Source organism: Manis javanica, chromosome 1, assembly GCF_040802235.1.
Source record: "Manis javanica isolate MJ-LG chromosome 1, MJ_LKY, whole genome shotgun sequence".
In the NCBI taxonomy this organism is placed as follows: domain Eukaryota; kingdom Metazoa; phylum Chordata; class Mammalia; order Pholidota; family Manidae; genus Manis; species Manis javanica.
In genome coordinates this window covers 41,178,581-41,205,053 of record NC_133156.1, presented here as the reverse complement: position 1 = coordinate 41,205,053, position 26,473 = coordinate 41,178,581, and the positions used below count along the sequence as shown (strand labels likewise).

At 47.1% G+C, this 26,473-nt stretch overlaps 2 protein-coding genes across 3 annotated transcripts in view; one reads left to right on the top strand and one right to left on the bottom strand.

Moving 5' to 3' along the window:
• The window catches only part of CCNJL (cyclin J like), a 47,282-nt gene extending 33,764 nt beyond the window's left edge, over positions 1-13,518 (top strand). Inside the window, exons 4-7 of one of the 2 annotated variants that reach the window (XM_073231676.1) lie at positions 7,758-8,060; positions 9,631-9,790; positions 11,285-11,319; positions 11,559-13,518. In XM_073231676.1, the coding sequence (XP_073087777.1) occupies positions 7,758-8,060; positions 9,631-9,790; positions 11,285-11,319; positions 11,559-11,689 (629 nt within the window). In that variant the 3' untranslated portion in view covers positions 11,690-13,518. Of the gene's footprint in view, positions 1-7,757; positions 8,061-9,630; positions 9,791-11,284 lie in introns of both variants that reach the window. The other variant, XM_017660124.3, reaches the window with a different exon arrangement.
• A 75-nt stretch (positions 13,519-13,593) lies between these two features.
• FABP6 (fatty acid binding protein 6) lies at positions 13,594-24,802 on the bottom strand. Its single transcript, XM_017660126.3, has 4 exons — positions 23,042-24,802; positions 21,674-21,849; positions 20,294-20,383; positions 13,594-17,839 (listed from the first exon to the last, which is right to left on the bottom strand). The coding sequence occupies exons 1-4, from the start codon at positions 23,106-23,108 to the stop codon at positions 17,786-17,788; spliced, it is 387 nt and encodes a 128-aa protein (XP_017515615.1). The 5' UTR covers positions 23,109-24,802; the 3' UTR covers positions 13,594-17,785.
• Between the last annotated feature and the right edge of the window lie 1,671 nt (positions 24,803-26,473).

The window sequence follows — 26,473 nt, the reverse complement described above, 5'->3', positions numbered from 1 at the left end:
ACACACCAGCTCCCCACAACTACCTTTATCGCCATGAAAAGGCAGAAGAATTTGATACAGACCAGACTAACCCAGACATCCTCCCCTGAGAAGAAATCTGGGGAGATAGACCTAACCAATTTCCCTGAAAAAGAATTCAAAATAAAGGTCATAACCATGCTGATGGAGCTGCAGAAAAATATGCAAGAGCTAAGGGATGACGTCTGGAAGGAGATTACAGAAATGAAACAATCTCTGGAAGGATTTATAAGCAGAATGGATAAGATGCAAGAGGCCATTGGTGAAATAGAAACCAGAGAACAGGAATGCATAGAAGCTGATGCAGAGAGAGATAAAAGGATCTCCAGGAATGAAAGAATATTAAGAAAACTGTGTGACCAATCCAAACAGAACACTTTCCACATTACAGGGGTGCCAGAAGAAGAAGAGAGAGAGAAAAAGGGATAGAAGGTGTATTTGAAGAAATAATTGCTGAAAACTCCCCCAAACTGGAGGGAGGAATTAATCGTTCAGACCACGGAGGCCCACAGAACTCCCAACAGAAGGGACCCAAGGAGAACAACACCAAGACACATAATAATTAAAATGGCAAAGATCAAGGACAAGGACAGAGTTTTAAAGGCAGCTAGAGAGAGGGAAAAGGTCACCTACAAAGGAAAACCCATCAGGTTATCATCAGATTTCTCAACAGAAACCTTACAGGCCAGAAGAGAATGGCATGACATATTTAATGCAGTGAAACAGAAGAGCCTTGAATCAAGAATACTGTACCCATCACGATTATCATTTAAATATGAAGGAGGGATTAAACAATTCCCAGACAAGCAAAAGTCGAGGGCATTTGCCTCCCACAAACCACCTCTACAGGCTATTTTAGAGGGACTGCTCTAGATGGGAGCACTCCTAAGGCTAAACAGATGTCACCAGAGAAAATAAAATCACAGCAAAGAAAGCAGACCAACCAAATACTAACTAAAGGCAAAAAATAAAATCAACTACCCACAAAAGCAGTTAAAAAAAAATTATATGTGCATTTTACCACAAATTTGTTTAAAGTATTTTTTTTTATAGCCAGTCTGTGAGTATCGCTCCTGAGTCTTCTTGGATTAATAGTATCTTGACACCATGGCCTAATTTGTCGTTAAAAGTTTAGGCCACTTCCCTAGACTTGTGATCAGCAGTCCATTAACTGTGTGGCCTGCCAGGAATGGCCTAAACTCGCCCAGGCTCTCTGGGATTAGGGGGAGGAATCAGTCAGTGGGTATGCAGAGGGTCCTAAAAGGCATTATTTGCAGGTTTTACCATTGCCACCAAGGCTAAGAACTCACGTGTCTGTCTGTGGTCTCTCAGGCCCAGGGTGAATGCTTTGATAGATTTAGGCTTTTTTTTAATCTTAGAACTCTGTTGATAGGGCTCTAGCTATTCAAATTGGGAAGAATGTGAACATCCAAAAAGAACGTTTTAGATGGAATGGTAGGATCGTAAAGTTCTTTTTCAACCTCAAAATAGTAATTTATTCAGGAAGGATCATCTGTGGATGCCAAACCAGTGAGTTAAAGGTGGTTGGGAAACAGGATATTCACAGTCTCAAGGTGTCACCTCATAGATTACTTATTAATTTCACAGGAAAAGATACCTTTAAAATGGAGAGATCTGGTGTCACCACCTTAACCAAGTGATCAAATGTAGCATCGCTATTGCTGGGACAAACTAACTTATATATAACTCCTGATGTGATCTGGGTAAGAATAGAAGCACAAAACATCACCTCTGTAGTTTTCTTGCCCAAACTATTTGGTCATGCAACAACAGGCAGGCAGTGCAGACTGTGGGACATTTTAAAAGGCAACTGGCTTGGATTCATCCAAAAGTCCATGGTCATGAGAAACAATGAATGGGACTGAAAAGATAGAACAGACCCCATATGACCTGTGTTGGATCTGGATGCAAAAAACCTGGCTTTGGGGAAAGTCACATATGGACTAAATATTAAAAAATAGTATTATATTGTTAAAGCTGATGTTCTAAAGACTGCTAATAGCATGATGATTATGTAGGAAAATAACCTCAAGGATGGATGAAGAAGGGTCCTGGGGTAGCATGTCATGTCTTCAACTTAATTAGAAATGGTCCGGCAAAACTAATATATATACAGTCTCATACATACGTGTGCACACACGCACGTGCACACATAGCGAATATGTTAGCGGTATGAATCTGGGTAAAGGGTCGTCTGTGTTCATTGTTCTGTTATTTTGCCTGTTCTGTGGATTTGAAAAATCTTCCAAATAAAAAGTACATCAAAAGAGTTGAAGAGAGTCTGTGGCTCTTGTCTGACTTAGAAAGACTCAGACATCTGTCCCCCACCCCTCCCAGGAGACCTGCCTGAAGACTTCCAGGCATCTATAGTCTATGCAGTTTGTCGATAAGGAGCAAGCAGCTGAGCAGCAGCGCTTGGTGGTGGCAGGGGACAAAAGGCCAGCCTGCTCATGGTCATGGGAGGAGGGGAGGAAACATCCGCCAGGCACGTGCAACACCAGGAAACTCGTAAAATCTTTCCGTGCTGGGAAATAGTCGCTAAGCCAGGGTCTGCTGGTCAGCAGTAAGGGAAGGGGCTGTGAGGTCACTGCTCGGTGTGGAGCTGAGTTCTCTGAGGTTCCTCCCTGAGCCTCTGGGCATCTGAACAGAACCAACCTAGGAAGATCCAGTGCCCAGCCCAGCATGGGGACTCTGTCCATTTCCTTGTGCTGTGCACTTCTTAATCACTTTCCGTTCTATATGGCCATTTTGTCTCCATTTGGGCACATTTCCTAGGTAGGAAACAAATGACATGTGGAGTTTAGTGCTGTTACATCCAGAGCAAACTCACTGAGGATTCAGACCCCAACCTGTCTGTCTAGCCTCTAATGTGGTGGGTCCCCAAGAAGCCCCTCCAGCATGGGGAGCATCAGGAGCAGGTGAATTCAGATTCCCAGTAATCCGTGGCCCCTTCCATTTGAGGGTACTCCTCTTGGGCCTACTTGCTGGGGAAAAGGCAGAGCTCTGAAAGGTTTGAAAAGCTCCGAGCGCCAGGAGGAAACTAATCTGATTGAGCACATCTGCCAGTTGGAATAGATTGCTGGCCGCTAGCAATGCCATGGAAGGGGCTTAGTGCCATTCCAAGCTCATGCATGTTTCTGCCGGGTCTGTGACCTGACCTTCACCATGCCACCTTCTGCTCCAGGAAAGAAAAGAGTTTGTATCTGTCGAGTGCCTGCAAACAGCATTGGTTCAACTCAGCACAAGATTCAGGGAAACCTTGACAATTTTGAAAAAAATTTTCTTTCTTTAAATTTCACACAAAAAAAATGTATGATCAGTGAGACAACGAATTTGACCGGATCTGTACTGTTGGAACTCAACCAGGAGTTGGGAGGGGTGCAAGTTGTAGCACTCCAAAATCTTATGACTATAGACTATCTACGGTTAAAAGAACATATGGGATGTGAACAGATCCCAGAAATGGGCTGCTTTAATTTGTCTGATTTTTCTCAGACTGTTCAAGTACAGTTGGACAATATCCATCATATCATAGATAAATTTTCACAAATGCCTAGGGTGCCTAAATGGTTTTCTTGGCTTCACTGGAGATGGATGGTAATTATAGATTTGCTTTGTTTATGTCACCGTATTCCTATTATGTTAATATGTGTGTGCAAATTAGTTAGTAGTTTAAAACCTATACATACTTAAGGTACTCTACAAAAAGATATGTCAAAGAAATAATCAATCCTCCCATGTTCCCTTCCATATGCTACATCTATAGCTTTTCTTCTTCCTTCCTAATTACAACCCTTAAATAGAATTCGTGCCTCATATCGAATTTACCGAGTATCATAATTCCTCCAGGTGGTAAAGATACCTCGAGACAAGTGCTGGGCATAGAAGCCACAGGGCATAAATCTGCAAAGAAGCAAAAAGCTAACCTTTTCAAACAATATGGCTTCTCTCTCACTTACCAACTTTACATCTCCCTGTATGCCCTGGAAGATGACTGGTTAGCCAGAGACGGGTAAGATTCCTCAAGGGAGGAACAACCTAAGACAGGCACAGTCGCAGGGGGGCCATCAGGTGAGAATTTGGGGATCAACAGAGGTGAGGCTCAGAACCTCACCCCCCCTGCTTTGAGAGAAATCTTCTGCATCCGTGGATGTCTTGCTGCCCTTGTCTAGCCTGGATTAATACTTAGTCCATAGGCACACACCTGATCATCTGATCATCTACATTTGCCCTCTTACAGCACTAAACTATGTTTTCTACCTTTATCTTGCATCTACCTACCACTTCAGCATTTTATTAAAAATAAAAATAATAATAATAATAAAGGGAGAAATGTGAGATCAACATATAAATCAAGTACAAAAATCAAACGAATATTCATATTTGACCTGATTGTTTATAGGTCATAATGCGTGATCAAAACCGAAAGTTTCTGTGATGACTGCCCTTGTACTGTTCACCATGTAAGAATTTATTCACTATGTAAGAATTCATTCACCATGTAAGAACTTGTTCGTTATGCTTCAGAAGATTGGAGACTGATGAGAATTAGGCTTGAGATGGATTAATGATTGTACATTGAGCATTGACCCCCCTATACTGAATTTTATTGTTGTTATCAACCATTTGATCAATAAATATGAGAGATGCCCTCTCAAAAAAAAAAAAAGAAAAAAAATGTATGATCATTGGAGAAAAAATTAGGGGATACAGATAATCTGAGGTCATCAGAGAACAATTCAACTGGCCTAAAATTCAAGTATCCAGTATCACGAGAGAACCATTTGTTCTTTCAAGGAATATTCACTGGGCACCTACCATGTACTAGGCAGTGTGCTGGGACCTGGAGGAGAAGCAACGATCGAATGGGTCTGACATAGGTCCTGCTTCATGGGGCTTATACCTGTTAATGACCTATTAATGGTCCGATGCTGGCCATTAATATTAATACTTGTATTGAACAAGCAATTTGCATGTCGGAAGTACCTTGATGACATCCAGTGACCTCTAAACTGAGCCTGGGAGGACATGTGAAAGGTGGAGAAGGGATAGGCACTCCCAACTGGAGGAGGCACCAGACTTGTATGTGGCTGGAATCCTGTGTTGAGAAAATGGCATGAGGCAGTGGAGGCCAGCAAGGCCTGGTCAGCCAGGCCCTGTCCAGGACTTTCAGCTATGCCAAAGGCTCTTCCCCCTGGGGCACTGTTGACCTTGCCTTCTCCTGCACCGTACCTGGCTGCAGGACGGGTCTGGGGTTGCTGTAAGCTGCTTAGGAACTGGTAGGCACTGATCTCCACCCTCCACCAGGTTGTACATTTCCACTGGCTCCAGTCCTCCCCATCAAAGACCAGGGCTTCGCATCTTACTGACTTTGTCGACTTTGTGGGCTGGTGCCAGGCGCTCTGAGAAGGTGGAGACGCTGGCTTCTCGGAGTCAGTGTTGCATTTCTGCATGATGTCATCTGAGGCCTCCTGAAGAGCATGTTGTATCTGCTGTAGAGCATCCTGTAGTGGTTACTGCCTTACCTCACCTAAAAAGCATGCAAGTCTGATGAGAACTGGGTCAGAAGACACTCGCCGTTGTGCACAGGTGTGTGGACGCCTTGTTTATTGTGCCCTTAAAGCACTGACATGGGCTTTTTGAGCTCAGCTGGGCTACCCCACTGCCTCTGCCAACATCCACTCAGCACCTGCTCTGTACCCAGTATGGGCCTGGAGGCCGCAGGTGGCAGACGGAAGCCAGGCCTCAGGGCTCACCAGCCAATGTGGAGGTTGGACAGCCTGTGGGGACTGTAGGCAGTGACTTTGAGGGCGAAGGGCAAAGCGCTGTTGGTGGAGTGAAGAGGGGCTAGGAAAGAGAGCTCCAGGCAGAGAGACTCTGTAGGCCAAGGCTTGTGGGCTCAGGGAACCCAATGCCTTCAGAGAACTGCAGCAACAGGGCCACCACCAGGCATGCATGGTTCCCCCAGAGGGTGAAGCATGTTAAAGCTGGGAGGTCCCCACAGTGAAGGCTGCCACTGGGCCATCCGCAGCTGATGACCCTCAGGGACTGCTAGGTACATACCTCCTTTCCTTCAACCCTTCAGTGGGATAACCCAAGGCTTGTGTTTTACTCTTATTTGTATCTAGCTCTGTGTGACTTTATTCCATGCAGTTCATTTCCAGGACATTCCAGTATTTATTCATTGTTCCTTCAGTACTTTCCAAGCTGTGTGGCATGTCTGTAGAGTTTTACATCTTTTTGCTGCTGTGATATGAATGTATTCCAGTTATCTATCCCTGCAAAACAGATCACCCCAAAACAGTGATTTAGAACAATGCTGTGTTATTCCTCCCAGGTCTGTGGGTTGCGTGTTAGTTCGCTGCAGGCTTCAGCAGGGCTGGCAGGCCCAGGATGGTCTCATTCACGTGTCTGAAAGTGGGTGCTGGCTATTGTCTGGGTACCTTGGTTGTCCTCCAAGGGGGCCAAGGCAGAAGTTGCAAAGTCTCTTAAAGCCTCACCTTGGAAGTCACATAATGTCTCCCCACCACCACCCAGTTTTATTGAAATATAATTGACATATAACATTGTATTAGTTTAAGGTTCACAAATAATGATTTGATGTAAGTATATATTGTGAAATGATCTTGAGTTATCATCCATCACCTCACAGTTAATTTTTTTTCTTGTTATGAGAATGTTTAAGATCTACTGCCCTAGCAGCTTTCAAATACACAATACAGTATTGCTAACTATGGTCACCAAGCTGTACATTACATCCCCAGAACTTACCTATCTTATAATGGGAAGTGTGTATCTTTTGACCCCCTCCACCCATTTCCCCCACCCCCATGCCTCTAGAAACCACCTCTGTTCTCTGTATCTGTCAGCTCAGTTTTTTTAGATTTCATGTTTAAATGAGATAGCACAGTATTTGTCTTTGTCTGACTTATTTCACTTAGCATAATGCCCTCAGGAATCCTCCCTGTTGTCTGAAATGTCTTGGTTTTCTTTTCTTTGGTTGACTTAATATTCCATTGTATATAAATATCGTAGTTTCTTTATCCATTCATCTGTGTGGACACTTTATTGTGTCTGTATAAATAATGCTTCAGTGAACATGGGAGTAAAGATAATGTACTTTTTGGCTTCTTCCCTTTCCTGTCTTCCTCTCCCACTCACTGATCTTTCCTAGGCTTAACCTCCCAGCAAACTACTTCTGACGGGATCCAAACTAAGAACCACTGAGGGAGTTTAAACTCAATACTGAGGATGTGGGGAGCCATTAGAGAGCTTTTCTATATGTGGAGGCTCAGGATCAGGTTTGCAAGGTCATTCTGACTGTGGCTTTTTGATCCCCTGACCAGTCCTGAGGCTGAATTAGTGAGGACCTCCCTTGTTTCCCAGGCCCTTGCTGCTGCTGCAAATTCTGTTGAACACCTGTGTTCCACATGCTGGTTTGAAGATTTGGTGGCATTTTCTCATTGTATCTGTCAAAGGCCTTAGGAGATACAGGTTCCATTTTACAGATGAGGAAACTGAGGCATAGGGTGAGATGTGCATGATCACAGCCGGAAGTAGTGATCCCTGCAAGGGGCTAGGGGATTTGACTCCGTTGGCCATGGGGCCTTTTGGCGCTCTGTCCTCCCTGCCAGCACCATCCAGGCACTGTAAGGGGGACCTTTACTTCCTGGGTACCAGCTGGTGCTGTCTCCCAGCAACCTCTGCTTCTCTTATAGGTAAGTTCGAGGATAGGGAAGACCATGTACCCAAGCTGGAGCAGATAAATAGTACGAGGATCCTGAGCGGCCAGAACTTCACCCTCACCAAGAAGGAGCTGCTGAGCACAGAGCTGCTGCTCCTGGGGGCCTTCAGCTGGAACCTCTGCCTGCCCACGCCCGCCCACTTCCTGGACTACTACCTCTTGGCCTCCGTCAGCCAGAAGGACCACCACTGCCACAGCCGGCCCCCCACCTGCCCCCGCAAGACCAAAGAGTGCCTCAAGGAGTATGCCCACTGCTTCCTAGAGGTCGCCCTGCAAGGTGGGACCTGCTGTTAGGACCTGTCACCCCTTCCCTACCACTCGGGCCAGGATCAGATGGCACTGAGAGGATGTCCATCCGGAAAGTCCTTAACTGTCCATCCACCCAAGTCACTCCTACTTTGCAGGAGACAGTCAAAGAAGGAGCAAGGACTCTCCCAGTGTGTTACCAGTAATGTGTAAAAGAGAAATAGCACATTATATTCAGGCAGATATTACCCCACAAACATACCAATCCATAAGGTAATTTTTCTTATGGCATCCTGGAACATGCAAATGATGTAAATAGGACAGATTGGTAGGTAGGTCATTCCAGAAGAGCTATCATCATACAGATGGGTTGGGGAGGGAATTGGGGAGAGGATTATGTTTACCTCTGCTTTAATGATAAAGTTGCTCTGGGGACTTTTATCTGGATCTCATTCTTCCCAGTATCTTAAAATCCAGGTGTTAGGAAATTACTAGGTCAGAAACACTTGACGCAACCCCTCAATACCCACCACAAACCAAAATGATCATAATAATATCCACAGTTGTGATATCATGCATTAATTGAGTGCTTAGTGTATAACTGCTACCTTATTATAGAGCTTTGCATACATTATCTCATTTGAACCTCACAGTGACTCCACATGAAAATCATTTCTGCTATTCTCATTTTACAAATCAGTTTCCTCAATGGATGCCTAAGAGGTGAAGTGACTTACCCAAGTCAGTGCTAAGATTTAAACCTAGAAAGACTGATCTGTCTGACTGTAACTGTAACCATAAATATCACCCTGCCTGATTCATACTTTAATAGGTAAACGCTGAAGTCATCAAAAATCATAAACAGTTTAAGACAATATGATAATGCACTGATCACCCAATGTCATTCAGGAAAGATTGTGGGAATTTCAACAGTTTGCCTTTGCATAAGTAACACCTGCTTTGCCATGTTGCCAGATATCTTAGGAAATTAAGATTTCTTAGATCATTTCATAATTTATACATATACCAAAACATCACATTATACACCTTAAATATGTACAATTTTTATTTCTCCATCATGCTTCAATGAAGCTGGGGGGAAGATTCCTCAGTAAATACATCACTTTTAGTTATGAATATCAAACTCTTCTAGCTATTCATTCATTCATTCATTCAACAGATGGTGGGTCAATTTCCCACTGTGGGCTGAGCTTTGTTACTATTACTAGTAGCCTTCACTCACACCCCAAAACATAGGTGTCATTCACCACTAACAACCAAAGAAGGGACAAATGTTTTGTGTCTCTGTTTGTAGCCCATCGCAAGTCCCTTACAGACCCCTGGAAGCCCTAAATAGTATTCTGAAAATCGCTGCTCTAGGCTGACATCAGAAATCCCAGGCTAAGATCCAGGGTGTTTAAGGTTCAAGAGTGGAACTTCACACTGTTTCTGACTTTTCATGTTGTGTGTGAACATGAAAAGCCTTAAACAGCCTCAAACCTAATATTTTTTCTGCCAATTCTTGGGAGGCACAAGGCAGGGGGACGCTGGGACTCTAGGGTGAGGCTTTACAACGCTGACTCCCTCTGTGATTCTTTCAGATCACATTTTCTATAAATTCCAGCCTTCCGTGGTTGCTGCAGCCTGTGTTGGAGCCTCTAGGATTTGCCTTCAGCTTTCCCCCTACTGGACCAGAGACCTACAGAGGATCTCAAATTACTCCCTGGAACATCTCAGCACATGTATCGAAACCCTGCTGGTGTAAGTTCATCTTCTGAGCCCTCTGTGTTTGAGATACTGAGGTTCTGCTTGATCTCAAGGCCCGCTTCAGATGAGTTCCTAAAGTCTGAGGCTTTCGGTGGTTTCCCCCAGCTAGTGTCTCACATAAAGTGGGCCAGGGTGACTCTTGATAGAATTGGGGCTTGGGAGTTGATCCTTCCTAGTTTGGATAATTGGGGGTTTGGAATTTTAAGGTCAAGAAGATGGGCTGTGTGCACATCCTTCCGTGCATGTGTGCTGTTTGATCTGAGTTCCAGTGTTTCAGTCAGTCTTACGGATGATCACATTGAGGGACTCTCATTATAAGCTACTTTTCTCAGATATGGCCACAAAGCTGGCCTCCTAACCAGCTGAGCCCAGAGTGGCTTAATTTAAGAAGCCACAGCCTCCTTGCAAGGGTCCCTGGGAATCTGAAGGAAGAGATGTTCAGTGTATCAAAGAAGATGCTTTAAATTCATAGACCCAAAACCAAGCAACTGGTATCAGAGCAAAAGTGCTCGATAGTAACCACAGGGAGGAGAACAGAGAGGACAGGAAATTCCTGCCCAGCAGCACCCAGACCTTCTTCCACTCAGCAGGAGGGGACATCTCCTGGACACCAGCCCCACTGACTGTGGACCAAGCTCCAGAAGAGCCATCTCTTGGCCTCCTGATGTGGGAAGCTTTGCTTTTGTCTCACTCCTCTGAAATGTCATCCCTGCTCCCTGAGCCTTGTTTCAAAGTCTGTGCTTTCAGAAGGCACCCAAAGCCAGAGGCTAGGGCCTGGTCTGAGTGCAGTGGGTGCCCCTGGGTTCTCAGCCACAGTGATTGTAGCTGTGGGACAGCCCCTTCTCAGATTTGCTCCAGCCTCCATTTGTTCCTTTAATACATAAGCCTCTAATCCATTTGTTTTCCCAAAAAGCTTTATGGGAAGCTTTTTCTTTTTTCTGACGTGGAAATAAGCCTGTTTCTCCCTCTTTACAGATGGAGAAATTTAGGTCCCAGGTGGCAACTTGCTGGAGGAGATCTGCTGGCTCTAGAGTGGCCCAGCTGGGGAGGGAGCAGCCCAGAAGTGCCTTGAAGGCAGAGGCGATGATCATCTAAGCAGTGGGGGAGGGTGGCGCTGTGCCAGGTGCTGGGGCTGCCCTGAGGAGCAGAACACATGGGTCCTCATGCTGGGCGCACGGGGCCAGTAGAAGCCTGGAAGTTGTCTGGACTGCTGAAGTGGACTGGTGCAGGGGCTGGGGGACAGCTAGGCTAGTCTCAGGAGCTCAGAAAACGTTTTTTTGTAGGAAACAGATCCCAGCTGAAAGCTGAGGCCAGAGTTTTGTCAGAGAAGAGCTGCGGTTGTGCCCAGGCAGTGCCCAGGCTGGGCATGGCCTTCAGTAACAGCACACAGATCTTGGGTTCCATGCAGCCAGGCAGGGAGAGGTGCACTCAGGTGCCTGGTGCTAAGGCCCCTGCCCCCCAAGTCTCACCCAGGTCCTTTCCTTTCAGAGCTTATGACAACGTCCTCAAGGACGCCGTCGCAGGTAAGAGCCAGGCCTTGGCGATGGTACCTGGCACACTGCCAACCCCTACCCAGGTGCTGTTCCAGCCACCCACCTACCCTGCTCTCAGCCAGCCAGTGCCACCAGCCCTGACACAATTCCAGACCCCCGTGCAGGACCTATGCTTGGCCTATCGGGATGCACTACAGGCCCACCATCCGGGGAACCTGCTCTCAGGGGTCCCTGGCTCATCGCTCCATACCCTGTACCCCTCCCTCCAGCCCCTGGACATGTGTCCCGTCCCCCTCAGCATGCAGATGGCCATCGCAGCGGAGCCCAGGCACTGCCTTGCCACCACCTATGGAAACAGCTACTTCAGCGGGAGCCACGCATTCCCCACAAGCTGTTTTGACAGATAGGGCACCTTTGGGCCCCACAGGAGGCCTTGGATACCTGGGCAGAGGAAGAAGACACTGCTGAGGGGAACTGCATGGAGTGATTCGGCGGGGAGGCCATCCCCACAGAGCCTCGTTGCCCTTGAATGGAGAGGGTTGGTGCTCTCTTTAAATAAAACTGACCCAGAGAAAACAGTCGGTGGCATACCTCACCCAAGAGCCTTCCTCGGGAAAACATCTTCCACGCGTGGCTGAAGTGCAAAGAAATGGCTTAGTGGCCCTACCCTGAGTCGGGGCCCAGTGAGTTGAGAAAGGCCCAGTAAGAAGCCAGGAGACTGGGGACTGGATGCAGACCATGAGCTTGTCTGGATTTTAGCATCAGAGACTTCTTTATTCTTTGCCGATGGCAGCTACACTGGCAAAGAAGGGGCAGCCTGACGTGGTCTCAGGAACCCCAGTTGAGACTGTACTGGGGGCTTTTCTTTTCCTGGTTCTGTACAGAGGGGCCTGTGTGTGTGTTTAGGCCTGAGTCTCTGCCTGCCAAGGTGCAGTGGGTGGCTGTCCTCCTGTATTATCAAACCTAAAACCTTATTCAGCCTTTTAGATATTTTATGTGCTGCTACTTCCCAAAGTGTCCTAGCTTTCTGTTCAGTAAGATACCTTGTTTACATACTGTATCAGGGATTTTGTAATACTTGAAAATTCCTTAGGAGAAAACAAATTTCCACACTGTCTGTCCCATGCGAGGGCTGTCGGTTCTAACCTGGCTGGTGCCTGGCCCACAACTAACAACAGAGCTCCCTTTTCAAAAGCATGTGTTTGGGGAGAAAAGCTTTGCAGGATTTTGGTTCCAGAAGATTGCACACCTTGGATGCTTTGTTCACCTATAGAACTTTGATGACCACCCAGAGGAAGAAGGCTGTTGAAAGGTAGACAAAGGTTAAAACACAACACCCCCACCTCCCTCCAGCACATGCCTGTAGTACATGAGGTTAAACCCGGCCTTGGCTTTGAGTAGGCTAACAGGAAAGGATAATCATGTGGAGTACTTGCTTAAAGCCAGCTGGGTTTGGGGAGCAGGGCTGTACATGGATGATATGTGATAACCACCGTTGACAGGCAGGCAGTGGTTGGATCGAAAGCCAGTATTTGGGTATCTGTAGTGAGGCTCTCAGGAAGGCTCTTTTGTAACCTTGTGCAATATGTTTTTATTCTGACTTGCAGCTTATGCTTAGTGTATTTTTTTTTTTCTTTTTTTTGGTTGGATCAGGGTCAGGGGAAACTTTGTTCACTTAGCAGAACTGGGAGGTGCAGAGAACCACAGAGACAGTTTTTTTGTTTTTGTTTGTTTGTTATCATTAATCTACAATTGCATGAAGAACATTATGTTTACTAGGCTCCCCCTTCACCGAGTCCCCCATACCCCATTACAGTCAGTGTCCATCAGCGAGTTTTTGTTTGTTTTATGAAGAACCCATCTTGGTTTTCTTGGCTCCTTTGCCAGTCCAGGAGACTGTGGCAGGGCACTGCCAGGAAGGCAGCTGCATGCTGCTGAGTCGGACCCGAAGGTGATTTTCAGAGCAGATGAAAGCCTCAGCTGGAGGCAGAATACGAAGACTGGACGTGGATGAGGCGCTGCCACTCCATCACTAGCATAGGAAACTGCATGCTTGTTGTTTTTCTCTTTTCCCTTTGCCCACTCCTCTTATTTATGTACGACTGATTTGGATTCCAGGTTACCGTGTCTGCCTATTTTGGGGCAGGACTTGTGGGGCCCCCCAGTATATAGCCTCACAGCCAACCTGGTCCCCAGAAAATGGCATCCACAATAAAAACGTCACCTATTCTTGTGCTCTCTGTTCTCTTTCTGGCCTTCTCTCAGCCAGTGCAACCCTCCCTCATCCACATCAGCACCCCTGGGCTCTGGGGGAGGGGTGATGGCAAGACTGGGTCCTGTGGAGTTGGGGCCTGCCCTCTGAATGGGACCTGGGCCTCCCTGGAGACAAGGGCAGCAGAAATGAGTAAGGCGTGACATCCCAGCTCTGCCACTGTGTCAGGGTTCTCTAGAGAGACAGAACCCATTATATATGTAACCAGGGACATTTATTTTAAGGAACTGGCTCAGGTGATTGTGGGGCTGACCCATTAGGAATCTGTAGGGCCAGCGAGCAGGCTAGAAATTCAGGGAAGAGTTGATGTTTTGGTTGAGTCTAAAATCTGTAGGGCAAGCTGGAAATGCAAGCAGGACTTCCGTGTTAACAGGCTTTGAGGCAGAATTCCTTCACCTGGAAACCTCAGTCTTTGCTCTTAGGGCCTTTCACTGATGAGATGACACCACCCACATTATGGAGGACAGTCTGCTTTACTGAAAGCCTGATTTGGTTGTTACCTGTCAGTCACATCTATAAAATACATTCACAGCAACATCTTTACTAGTGTTTGACTAAACAACTGGGCACCAAACCCTAGCCAAGATGACACATAAGATTAACCACCTCAACCACTTGCTAGCTGTCACAAAGCAGTTGACTCAGCCTTTCTGAGCCTCTGTCTCCTCACCTGTTAAAATGGGAGTAATAACACTCACCTGATAGGGTTCTCATGAGTATTAGACCACATAATAAATGTCCCCCCAAAAAATAATTACTCTATTTCTTCAAACATAAAATCTACTTTAAGATGCACCATTATTTTATGTACCAGTAAGAAGAATTTAAAAATTGCCAGCTCAGATGTGACACAGTGCTTGAGAGACTGTTGATTAGATGTTGCATTCTTACTTCAGGAATGTTAAAATGTAAAAATGTATGTATCACAGAATCGATGGAGTATGGCATCAGCTATTAGGGAAGGTGGCAGACCGCAGCTCACCCTTGAAGGTATGTGTCCCACTCAGGAACATCCACCTTGTGCTCTCCCAGGTGCCTGTGGGAGAACCACCCTGGAGATCCAGCCTCAGGGTGGAGCTGAGAGGTACTCACCAAGCACTGGTGCATTTAGTTAGGGTGGGGAGGCATGAGGAGATATGTTCAGGGCCTGAGGCTGACCTCTGTCCCCACAAGGATGTTCAGGAACCACTGGCAAGCAGGACTGGGGGCAGGAATCCTCTGCCATGTGCATAGGTTTCGGGGATTCAGAGGCAAGGCAAGTCTTGGATTTACCATGGGCACCCCCTTCACTTGAGGTGAATCCCTCAATTATTGGGTCTGTTTCTCCACCTGCTAACAGAGATGGTTGAGTCGATGGGTGGTTTTCAGCTACAGAGGGAGACAGAGCCACAGATGCCCTGGGCCCCTACCTTTCTCTAACCAGAGGGATGTGGAAGTCCCATTTCAATTTTGTTCATTCCCATGATGAGGGGTGGCCCAGAAATCTTAGAGGTGTCTTTAAAGGCCCTTCCAGGGAAAAAAACTACCACTTAATGGTGGTCTTTAGAGATTCCTGTTTTACCAAATAAGCTTGGCAGGAGGGGAGGGGTTGCCCTGGCCGAGGGGAAGACATGACTGCTGAGAGTCAGGGTGAAGGCCAGGAAAAGCTTGGGATAAAGTGCACCTGGACCGGGGCCTGTGGAGCGGGAGTCAGGACAGCAGCTTGAATGGTGCAGCAAGGTGATGACGTGCTCCAGCTTTCTGGAAGCCATGAGTGTGGATTTTTACCCTTTATCCTTACGACTTCCCTGTGACCTAGGAAGGAAAGGTTTTACTGCTGGACAAGGTAGGACTCAGAAACCCAGCAGCTTGCCCGTGTGTCATCTGAGGCAGTGAAGGAGACACTAGTAAATCTTTCATCACACTGGGCAAGAATGGTAGTGGTGATAATGGAGGTGACGGTGGAAACGGCTGGTATTTAGAGTTTGTAGCATGACAATTCTAATTGGTAAGTACAGTTATTATGCCCATTTACAGGCGAGGAAACTGAGGCTCAGAGAAATGGATGACCTTATCCCAAGGCGACACGGCTGCTGGGCGGTAGAAGAGGGATGTGAACCCTGGCAGTGTGTGTCCAGAGTGGAAGCATCTCAGCCACTGTCCCTTCAACCAGCTGAGGAAGCCTTGCTGCCAGGCTGCCAGCAGAGTGGATGCTGTGGTCCAGGTCACTCTTAGCCCTCATAAGCTGGGTTGAGAACCTAGCCTCCATCAGCCTGTGGTAACCAACCCCACATTACTCTTGAGACTCTCTCCTGTGTGACCCGGGGTGAATTTCTTCTCCTCTCTGAGCCTGTTTCCATATCTATGAACTACAGAGTTTAGTTGAGTTCTGACATCCTGCTATTCCATAGGCCTGTGAATCTGTAGCAACACTAGCTTAAGAATTTCTCCCCTGCTGACAATTTGAATTTGTCCTTGAATCGGTTACCAAAGTGAGAGCAATCTCCTCTTCCCCTCCTCCCATCTTCTTTTGCTCTCTTTCCTCTTTTCTCTTCTGTTCTCTCTGCCTCCTCCCTTCTTTCCCTCTCTTTCAATTTCTCCATTTTTGGCCTTATTATGGTTAACCCTCCATTATTTAGACTTATTATCCAAGCTTATTACGAGAAATAACTGAGGCCGGTAGGGGAAACAACACTGTTAGTTTAATGTAATGTTTACCTGGTTCACTAAATTAGCATTAATCTTAACAAAGCGATGGAATTCATGGGGTCCTGCCTTGGGGGGTGAGAGCAACTGAGTGGTGTTCTTGGATAGAGAACCAAGATTCAGGGCAGAACGTGGGAGGAGGCAAAGAGTGGGCTGCCAGGGCGCGGGGCTGTGCCATGTCCAGGCTAGCTGGCCTCCAAGAGTGAAAGGCACAGATTACATAGGCAGGAAGGGCCTTAGGTCAGGGGGCACTTATGAAGCACCTGCTATGTGCCACACCCTATGCAAGGTTTGGGCAAACCTTATTTCTAATGCCCCATATATGGGACCTGACCGTTCAAGATAATTTAGGTAATTCAACATGAGTACGCACTTCTCTTTCCATCAGTCTGCAGTCGTTCCGATCAGTTGAGGTCTCCACTTGACTCTGCTGCATCTTTTACATCTCTCTCACCCTCTTCTCAAAGGGAGGCCTCAGGCTCAGGGCTTTGGACAGGCAACAGAATCTAGCTAGAAGTTACACTGTTCAGCTTTGACTTTTTAATAGTTTTCATCTATTTATGGCAAAGATGTTGGCTTTCCATATATAGAAGTGATGTAAAGTTTCCATTGTAGTAAAAATAAATGAACTGTCATGCAGAAAAATATGGGGTAAAAAGTCAAGGTGGCACCCAGATGGAGAAACGCCCAAGGAGAGAAGAGATTGCAGAAAGTTCCATTCCGCACTCTGAGTTAGGGATTATCTAGCTGCGGGCAGGCCGACCTCTTTCCACTTCTATGCCCTGGGCAGATGCAGTAATCAGACAGGGATGTCTGCTAAACCCAAAGGCTGCCTCAGAACCCTTCTTGACTCATGGCTGTAGGTGCCTAGCAGGGAATCAGAATGACCCTTCTGACCATCCGTCCCAGCCCCTCTGTCCAAACCAGGACATCCCAGGCCCTTACTGTCCCTCCAGTCACTCCTGCTGTCATCTCTCCTCAGCCCTGCCTTGGTCCTCCTGGGCCCTCTCTGTACCGGTAGGCAAGCTGAGGCCCAGGAGGAGGCCCTCAGCAAACTGGCAGCAGGGCCTCGCCGTGCGGAAGCCCCTCCCTGCCTCGCCCTGGTGCACCCTTCCCGGTGTCTGCCAGCCCTGGGATTCAGCAAGGGGGCCCTGTCCTGGAAGTGCTACTCCTATCCTCACCCAGTTCTGATACACCTGCCCTGTGGCCCACCTGAGAGTCACTGTAGTACCCCTCCAGGGGACCTCTGTCTCCTTAAACAAGCCCCGTGTCACCACCCACAGAGTGGTGGTGGCAGGGCAGCCCGGGGTCCTCAGTACTGTGCCCACCACACCTCTTGTGTGTGCCGTTGGCTGCTCCCAGGGGACCAGGGGTCTTGCAGTCCACATGCCAGTCTCCCTGTGCTGGGACGCAGGTCCCACTCACCCCACCCAGCTAGAACTGCACCAAGACACAAGAAAACAGACAAAGAAGCTCTGAAGCAACAGAATGCCTGTTTTATTAGTGGCTTTGTAGCCCATCGGAACCCTGCCTGGTTGCTCAGGCCAGCCTCTTGCTCACACGCTCGTAGGTCACGCCTCCGATGGTGGAGATCTGAAAGAAACAGCCCCCACAGGGTGTCAGCACAGGGGCCCCAAGGTGACCGCAGGGCACAGCTAAAGAAAGATGGCCACCAGTCCCACCCTGAGGAGAGGAGTCAGCTGCCACTTCTCGGAGCCGCAGGCTCCCAGTGTGTTCCATGAGCCCCTGCACAAGATTCAGCACGGCAGGGTGCTAAACAGGTGTTGGGGTGGTGTGGCTTTTCATGTCCTAATTGTCCACCTGTCTATTCAGTTCACTCATGCCAGGCACTTCCCTTGCATTATCCCATTTAATCCTCCAAACAATACTATTAGGTTGTACCCATGGTACAGATGAGAAACTAAAATTTCAAAAAGTCAAATAACCCCTCTAAGGTTAAGAGGCCACACTCAACCATTACACCAAATAACGTGTGTGGGGCACCTGGGCTCAGTGAGGGGCAGATAGGGTCCCTGCCCTTGGGAACTGTAAGGCTTCATGGGAGAGGCAATCAAGAGGACACTGGTACTCAGTGGCAGCCTGCTGTGTGCCATGCTCTGGGCTCCAGCCAGGCGGGCATGCTGTCCTGGGATGTGCATGTGTCATCAGTTGGTCCAGACACCCAGAGGAAAGCAGGATTCTTGTGACGTGGGTAGACAGCAAGTGGAGTTTGTCAAGGGGCAGCAGTGTGAAGTTATGTGTGATTTGCTCACGGAATGATGGACAATGGAGTGGAGAGGGGAAGCCGAAAGCAAGGAGGAGGCTGGGATTCGATTTAGAGGAGAAGTGATGAGAGCTTAGCAAGGCGTACTGTGGTGGGCTGGAGGAGGGAGGGGGGATGCCTACAAAATGCACTCCTTGGTGGTGGAGAAGGAGGGATGCATCCAGGATGATCCTGGGCCTCTAAAGATGGGAGATTTGCAACATGACAGCTTCTCTCTGGTGCCTAGTCTGTGCACATGTGTATTTGAGTGTGTGCATGCATACGTGTGTGTGTATGTATGTGACAGCCTTGAACTCCGAGCACCAATCACACCCTACAAGCTCCATGGCTGGGAGCCTCTAGGAATCGAGAAAGAGCTTTACTCAGTTTGGGAAGACCCGTTCTCCAGCTGGGCACAAACCTGCCTCTAGTTCTTCTGCCCTGTGTCCTCCCTGCACCCCTCACAGGCTGGGGGGCTGTGCTTCTGACCCTTAGAATCCACTCACTGATACTTAATGTAAAAATGTGTCCAAAGTTTTTATTAGATTCTCCAAGAGGTCACTTTCCATCCTGGACAAATGCATAGTCACTTTTGTTCTTTTATATTTATTCTTAAAACACTGCATCTATTTTAAATTTTTTTATTATTATTAAAATGAAGGAGGGAAATAAAACCCACTGGCCTGGGAAGAGCAGGCAGAGAGCCTAGTCTAGAATTCAGCTGACAAGGTCAGCCTCCACCATAAACTGGCAGTGTGGCTTTAAACAAGTTACCTGCTGTCTCTGAGCCTCGACTTCTCTGGAAGCTAGGAATAATGGGAGAGCATTGAGCCTCTTGGGCTACGTGCCCCTTTCCTCTAGTCTGGGCTTGAGATGAGGAAACAAGGGATATGGGGGAGGAGGGAGGGGAAGGCAGGAGAGAACGGGGAGGCAAGGAGGAGAGAGACCCTGCCTCCCTAGTCAGTTCTCCCTGGAGAGCCTTGCGGAGGGTGACTGGACCACAAAGGGGCTCTGGCCCAGGACACAGACCCACAAGCAGGGAATGAAGTATGGAAATGCCTTCCATTTTCTTTTAACTTCATATCCATTTCTTTGACCTGGGGAAAATTCTGGAGGCTCAGGGGGAACAAACAGAAGTAGGAGGAAGGGTCTTCCAGGGTAGCCCCTCCAGCCTGTGTTTACAAAGCACAAGTGTGGGAGCGGTCTGTCCACAGATGTATACATTCACCCTGCTAGCACTTTTTAAAACGTTTAATTGGTTGCCAGTGTTTAATGATCTGGAGGCTTCACACAGAAGCACATGTTTTCAGCTTCTCTTAAAAAATCAGAAGATTTAGCAGGAAAGGCATAAAGTCCCTTGTGAAAATGAAGTGGAGTGGTGGCTGCTCTTGCAGGGCCCACCTGGACTCTTCCCTTCCTTTACACTCTGGGAAGGGGACGGTCCCAAGTGCTTGCAGAACTGTGCCCCTGAGGTGGCTGAGTGTGGGCGCCGGAGTCAGACCAGCTAGTGTCAGATCCCAGCTCTGTCATAAAAGCTATGTGCCCTCTGGCTAATCCTTTAGCCTCCCTGTGCCTCAGTCTCCTTACTGTAAAATGGAGATAAAAATCCCTAACTACCAGGGGCATTGTGGAAATCAAATGAGATGATGTGCTCCCCACACTTGGCACAGCCTGCAGGCAGATAGTGCTCCTAAAGCCAGCCGCCCACCGTTCCACCTCAGGGGCCCTGGCTGGGCCAGCAAAGTGTTCTGGTCAGTTATCCCAGGAACCAGCATGATACTCACCTCCACCAGCTTGTCACCCAAGATCTCCGAAGTCTGGTGGTAGTTGGGGAAGTCCACCACCACCTTCCCATCCTCCATCTGCACGGTGGCCTGGAAAAGATGTTTAACACTAAGTCTGAGCCTGCAGAGGCCCCCAGACACAGGGCAGCCCCTAAGGGATGAAAGGTCCACCTGCAGCCCCAGCAGCCCCCTCTAGGAATTAATTTGCCTTGTAAATATTCAATGTCATATATCCAAAGACACGGATAACATGCACAAGTCTCCCAACCTCCCTTTGCCTTGCTTTTCTCACCTCTAAAAGGGGGGTAGTAACTGCACCTACTTCATAGTTACTGTGAGACTTAAATGATTGAATATGACATAGGGAAGGTGCTTAGAGCAGGTGGTGGTTTTCTAAGCATGATTAGGCTTGCACGTGGTGAACACACCTTGTAACTACAGTTAGCTAATGATCATCATGATTAGGATGATGATGTCATCCAGGGATGTCGATTGCAGCATTGTTTGTGACTATTAACCATCTAACTCTCCAAAATCTAGACTGTCTACCAGCAAATAACTTAAATATCTATCAATGAGGGAGTGTTAAATAAATGGTAGCATTTCCATACTATAAGAGACTGTGCAACCTTTAAAAAGAATAAGGCAAATCAATAAGTGCTCACTCAGGACATCATGAGAGATTGTTAAATTTCTTCAATACCCAAATGGCAGAGTTGAACATTATGACTCCTTATTCTCCACTTCAGCAGCCTGAGGAGCAAGGTGCTCACAGTCGTGGCTGGGGCTCCAGAAGGGACCCAGAATGAGTGGAAGGCCTGAGGGACCAGTGTGGGTAGAATGGGGGACAAACAGCCACCTGTCACTTCTTTGTTACCCATGATTGCAGTCTCAGACCCAGATGGGTCTGATTCAGGGCTATTCGTCTCCAGGCTACACTAGGAGGCAGCATAGAGAAGTGGCTCTCTCTGAGGCCAGACCGCCTGGACATGCAGGTTTGCCCCAGCTGTGTGGCAGGGGCAAGCTACTTAGTCCACGGCTCAGCCCAGCTCGCCTGTCTGTAAAATGGGGATAGTAATTGTAGCCATCTCGTAGGATTAACTGCATCAGTGTGTGAAGTGTTCAGCAAGTATTTGGGGTTTACTGTATTAAATGCTCAGCAAATGATAACAATTTTTACTATCATTATAGTGTTTGTTATTGACAGTCACATTAAAAGCCAGGAGTGGTTAAATTGCCAAGTAACTCAAGCTCCTAATGCTGGGGGTTAGACTTAGGAAAGAAGCTGCAGTTCCCAGAGCAACCCCAGAGGAAATGTTTGACACCAGGAAGTCAGGCAGAGGCTTGGGGAAGGAGGGAGGGGTGGCCAGCGCCTCTCACCTTGAACTTCTTGCCCCCCATGGTCTCCATGTCGCACTCCTTGCCAATGGTGAACCTGTTGGTCATGGAGTGGCCCCCCGGGTAGTGCTGGGACCAGGTGAAGTGCTGCCCCTCCTGCTGCACCTCTGTGACGATCTTGAAGTTTCTGCCCTTTTCAATAGCATCCCTGGGGAGCCCTGGCCCGGGGACAAGCAGAGCAGCTGTGTTAGAGCTGCTAACAGCCTGTGCTTTGGGGAAAGAGCTTTCCTCCCTGTGGCAGGCTAACGTGATGATTCAAAGCATGTGAGCCGTGTAGCTTGGGCAAGTCTCTACCTCTCTGAGCTTCAGTGTTCTCATCCACAAAATGGGGATAAGAAGGACTGTTGCAAGGATCTAAGTGTGTCTTGTAAAGCTTCTGGCCACATAATTGACAATAAATGATAGCTGCTCTTCTGATAGCACTGTGCCAGAAGCATAACAGAAATTTGCCAAGCTTACAAAGTTCTAGAATGAATGGGACCATCAAGGCTGTCTTCTAATGTTCATATCTCACAGATTAGGAAATAAAGACCCCAAGCAGGAAAAAGCTTTCTAGCATCCTGGTAGAAACTAATGCAGAACTGGTTCTAGAACTGAGACTGGCTCCCTTCCAGTTCTACACTGGACTGTTGCAGGTGAAGCCAAGTCACTGTTCCTTCAGGGCCACTCCCAGAAATTGGCTCAGAAGGGCTCTTGCCTCCCCAAGAGCCCAAGGCACATATGCCCCCCTTTCAGGCTCCCTTTGACCATACGGAGGTAGGACACAGGCCCACTGGGGCTGTTCTCTGAATATTGGCAGTTGCACTGCCCTGGACATAGATAGCGTACCAAGATTTCTGCAGGACTGTCAAGGCTACTGTCTCACTTATTCCTCACAACCAGTGTTGCAAGTCCAGCAGTGAGAGGAGTGGGATCTTTGATCGCTGCCCACAATGCCAAGCTGATAAGAGGCCATGTTTGTTGAATGACTGACTGAATGAGTGGCTGGTCACACCTGGTCTCTATACTAACCCCCTTGGTCACCTCTCCCCAGGCAGGATGTGGTGATACCACTTATCATCCATTATAGAGTCCTGGGTTCTAATGCCCTCTGCCACTGATTTACAGTGTGACCTTGGGCAAGTCATGCTGAGGTGTTCCATCTGTAGCATTGGGTTGACCCTTGCATATAGCAAGTGTTCAATAAATGTTTGAATGAATAAACCAATCAGTTCTCCACCTCACCAGTTACTAGGTATGTGACCTTGGCCTAGGAACTCAGCTTCTCTGGGCCTCCAGGGGCTTGGGCTCCAGGCCCAGAGCTGGCTGTGGCAAACCCCCACAGGGAAGGTGTCCTAGCAGCTCACTCACCGAGACGCTTCATGAACTCATCATAATTCTTCTCACTCTCGATCTCGTACTTGCCGTTAAAGGCCATGCTGCTGGGAGAGCTGGAGGCCAGAGAGCAGGGGGACGAAGAAGAGGGTTCGTGGTGCTGAGGGGTCTGTGCCACAGCTTATAAACTCTCCCAGATGCTGAGGCTCAGCCTCTAAGAAGTCACCCCACTTCTCCACCCGCCCCTGAAGAGGAAGCGCTTTCTGTTTTATGATGTGGGCAGGGCCTGCAGGAGCAGAGCCCCGAGGTTGTTTACCCTGGGGATGTGCTGGCCAGCAATGCATCGCCTCTCGCCTCTCCCAGCAAGGCCAGGGCCAGCACTGCCATCAGGTTCGAGGAGTCATCGACCTCTGCCCATCGCTCTTCCCCTCCCCATCCATCCGTGGCTTGCCCTCCATCAGCTGTCCTGGTCCCTTCTTTACTTGTTCACCCCTCATTCATCAGACAAAGTCCATTTGCATGGGGGGCCAGCACTGAGGGAACACAGATGAATGAGACATAAACCCTTCCCAAAAGAGCTTCCAGTATAATCCAGACAAACCACACACCCACAGAGAACCCTCAGATAAGCAAGATGTGTCTTAAGAGAAAGGCGGGAGTGTGGCCTGGGAAAGGAGCGACAGTGTCCAGCTGGGGGCTGGTGCATCTTTTCATAAGAAATGGTATTTGATACAGGTTTTGAAAGAATAACGAGACCTGGAAGCTGACAGAAGAAGTAAGATTGGAGGAGGCTGAGAACACAGGGAGACAACATTCCCGGGTAAGAGAACAGAAGTGGGAAGGGCCCTGATGAAAGGAGACTAAGCGTGGCTGCACTTGAAAGAGAATAGACACAAGAAGAGTGCAGCTGGTGCAGGCAGAGTGAAGCAGCCTGTGGACCCAGGGAACTGACTTGGAGGAGGAGGTGCCAGGGTGCCCTGGAGACCCGCTCCATGCCAGGCATGGGCTAGGAGCTTGAGGAGAGCTGGGAGTTCAGACCCGTGACTTCAGTCCTGTTCTGTCTTCTGGCACCGCTTCCTACACAAGGAATCCACCTTGGTGATAATTCCTGCTCTGCCCGTCTCATGGGACCGCTCTTTGCATCAAACAGATGATGCGAAGCATAAAGCACTCTGCAAGGGCTCCCACTCATTATTAATCAAGGAAGTTTCTGCAAGGCAGTCTCCTTTTCTAGAGTTGGCTCTCCATGAACCCCCATCATCTCTATCCAAAGCAGAATTCACCACAGACCTGGAACTAAGTGGTATCTGAAGTGATGAAACCAACTTAGCCACATTTTGCCAGTCTTTAGTCTCCAGTCTTGGAATTCCTTACCCCAACCAGGCATCTTAAGAAAAACAAACAAAACATAAACACACACATTTAAAACACATACATCATCATGGATTTTCTGACAATAAATCATATATATTAAAATTTCATAATTCAGAGCAAGTAACAGTCCTGGCAGAGAAGGCACTTAATAATAGTTTGGTATCCATCCTTCTAGACTTTAAAATGTGTAGGTATACTTTGTTATATAAATGAGATTACACTGTTCTGTAACTCCTTTTTTATGTAATAATATAAGTATATGTATTACATAAAGGTATGTCATATCCTTTTAAAAGCTCCAGACTATCCTGTTGCATGCATGCTTCATAATTTATGTAACTATTGCTGGATCCTTAGGTTATTCCACTCTTTTTCTATTATAAATAACCCTGAGATAAACATTCTCATTCATACCTCTCAGTCTATCGGTCAGATTATTTGCTAAGATTCCTAGACATGAAATTCCTGAAACATAGGGTTTTTTTTAATCTAAAATGTTCGTATCTATTACTCTGCTGCCCTTCTGAAAGGCTATACTCTCCCACCTAGAGAATTTGAGAAGTCCCCCTTGTTGGTAATAAGTAACAATGACAAATAGCTAAAACTCACTGAACATTTAGAATGTATTGGGTTTCACAGGGGGAATCTCATTTAATCTGCCAACATCCCGATGACATAGGTACCATTATTGTCCCCATTTTGCCAAAGAGGAAACAGGTTTAGAAAAGTAACTGGCCCAGAGTCACAGAGCCCCTGTGTGTAGTTCACACTGACCACCGAAACAGCTTTCAGCATCACATAAGGACATTTCCAAAAATCCTCCACAATCTATCACCCTAATACAGTAACTGTATTTTTTTTTTTTAGTCTCTTCCTCACTTTCACTCCTCTCTCATCCTTATTTTCTTCCTCACTGACTAGTTATAACAAGTATGATGGCCATTTCACCATGTAAATGCAATATTCCATTCTGTTTTTCTCTTCTCAGCATTAGTTTGTAAACAGTACCATGTTTATCGTCAGAAGTGGCTGCATAACGTTTGCTGCTGGACTCTTGGTGGGGGGTAGGGTGGTGGGGTGGGGGTATCCTACCTATTCAATTCAGTGAGCTTTATACATAGAGAAGTTTTTTTTAAGTATTTCCTTGAGTTAAAGCCCCAGGATTGGATTACAAAGCTATGGGAATCTGGAACCTTCTTAAAAGACCTTAACATACTTTGCCAAGTTGGGACTGAACTGGTTTACACCCAGCTTATCTGGGTGCTGAATTTCCCAGGACTCGGAGTTCAGGATATCTTTGGTGCTTTCCCCAAACATACTGCTCCCTACATCCCAAATTGTGCCGTCTTGAGACTCTACTTCTTTTCTTTTTAACAACATTTATAGAGAAAAGGGCTTTAAATTTTCTGATTATATAAGTACTAGATGTCCATAGAATAAAATTTAGGAGGACTAAAGCACAAACTAAAAGCTACCTATAATTTCACCACAGGGTCTTATTTTTCACTTGTAAAATTAATACACACTTATTGTTTAAAAAGACAAACACTCAAAACTGTGTAAAGTAAGAGTCCTACATCTCACTACATCACATTTTCCAGAGCTACTTACTGTTACGTTCAGAATATACGGCCTTCTAAATATTTCCTACATACATATATTTGTGCTTATCCTTTTTCTTTTCTGTTGTTTTTAACAAAAATGAAATCCTGTGATACTGTTTTATTGCTCTATCTTTCCACTTAGCAATATATCATGGACATTAATGGATCTTATTTCTTCATGGAAACTAAAAAAATCCCATTCGTGATTAGAAGGGACTTTCCAAATGGACAAATCACTAATAGAATACATTATGTTGCCTGGTCTAGGCATGCGACAACAGTAGAGTATTTGCCACCTCTCTCCCTCTAAACCTTGGAGGAAAATAATTTCATAGCAGTAATTACCATTTAAGTTACATATAAGGTGACAGCTGGTAGGTCAGCTGGAGAGGAAGTATGGAACCCCCTAGGGTCCCTTAGGGTCTCAAGTCTTGGAGGAAGTATGTACTTTGTAGAATCCCATCATCATGACTTGGTCTGCCTACAATGA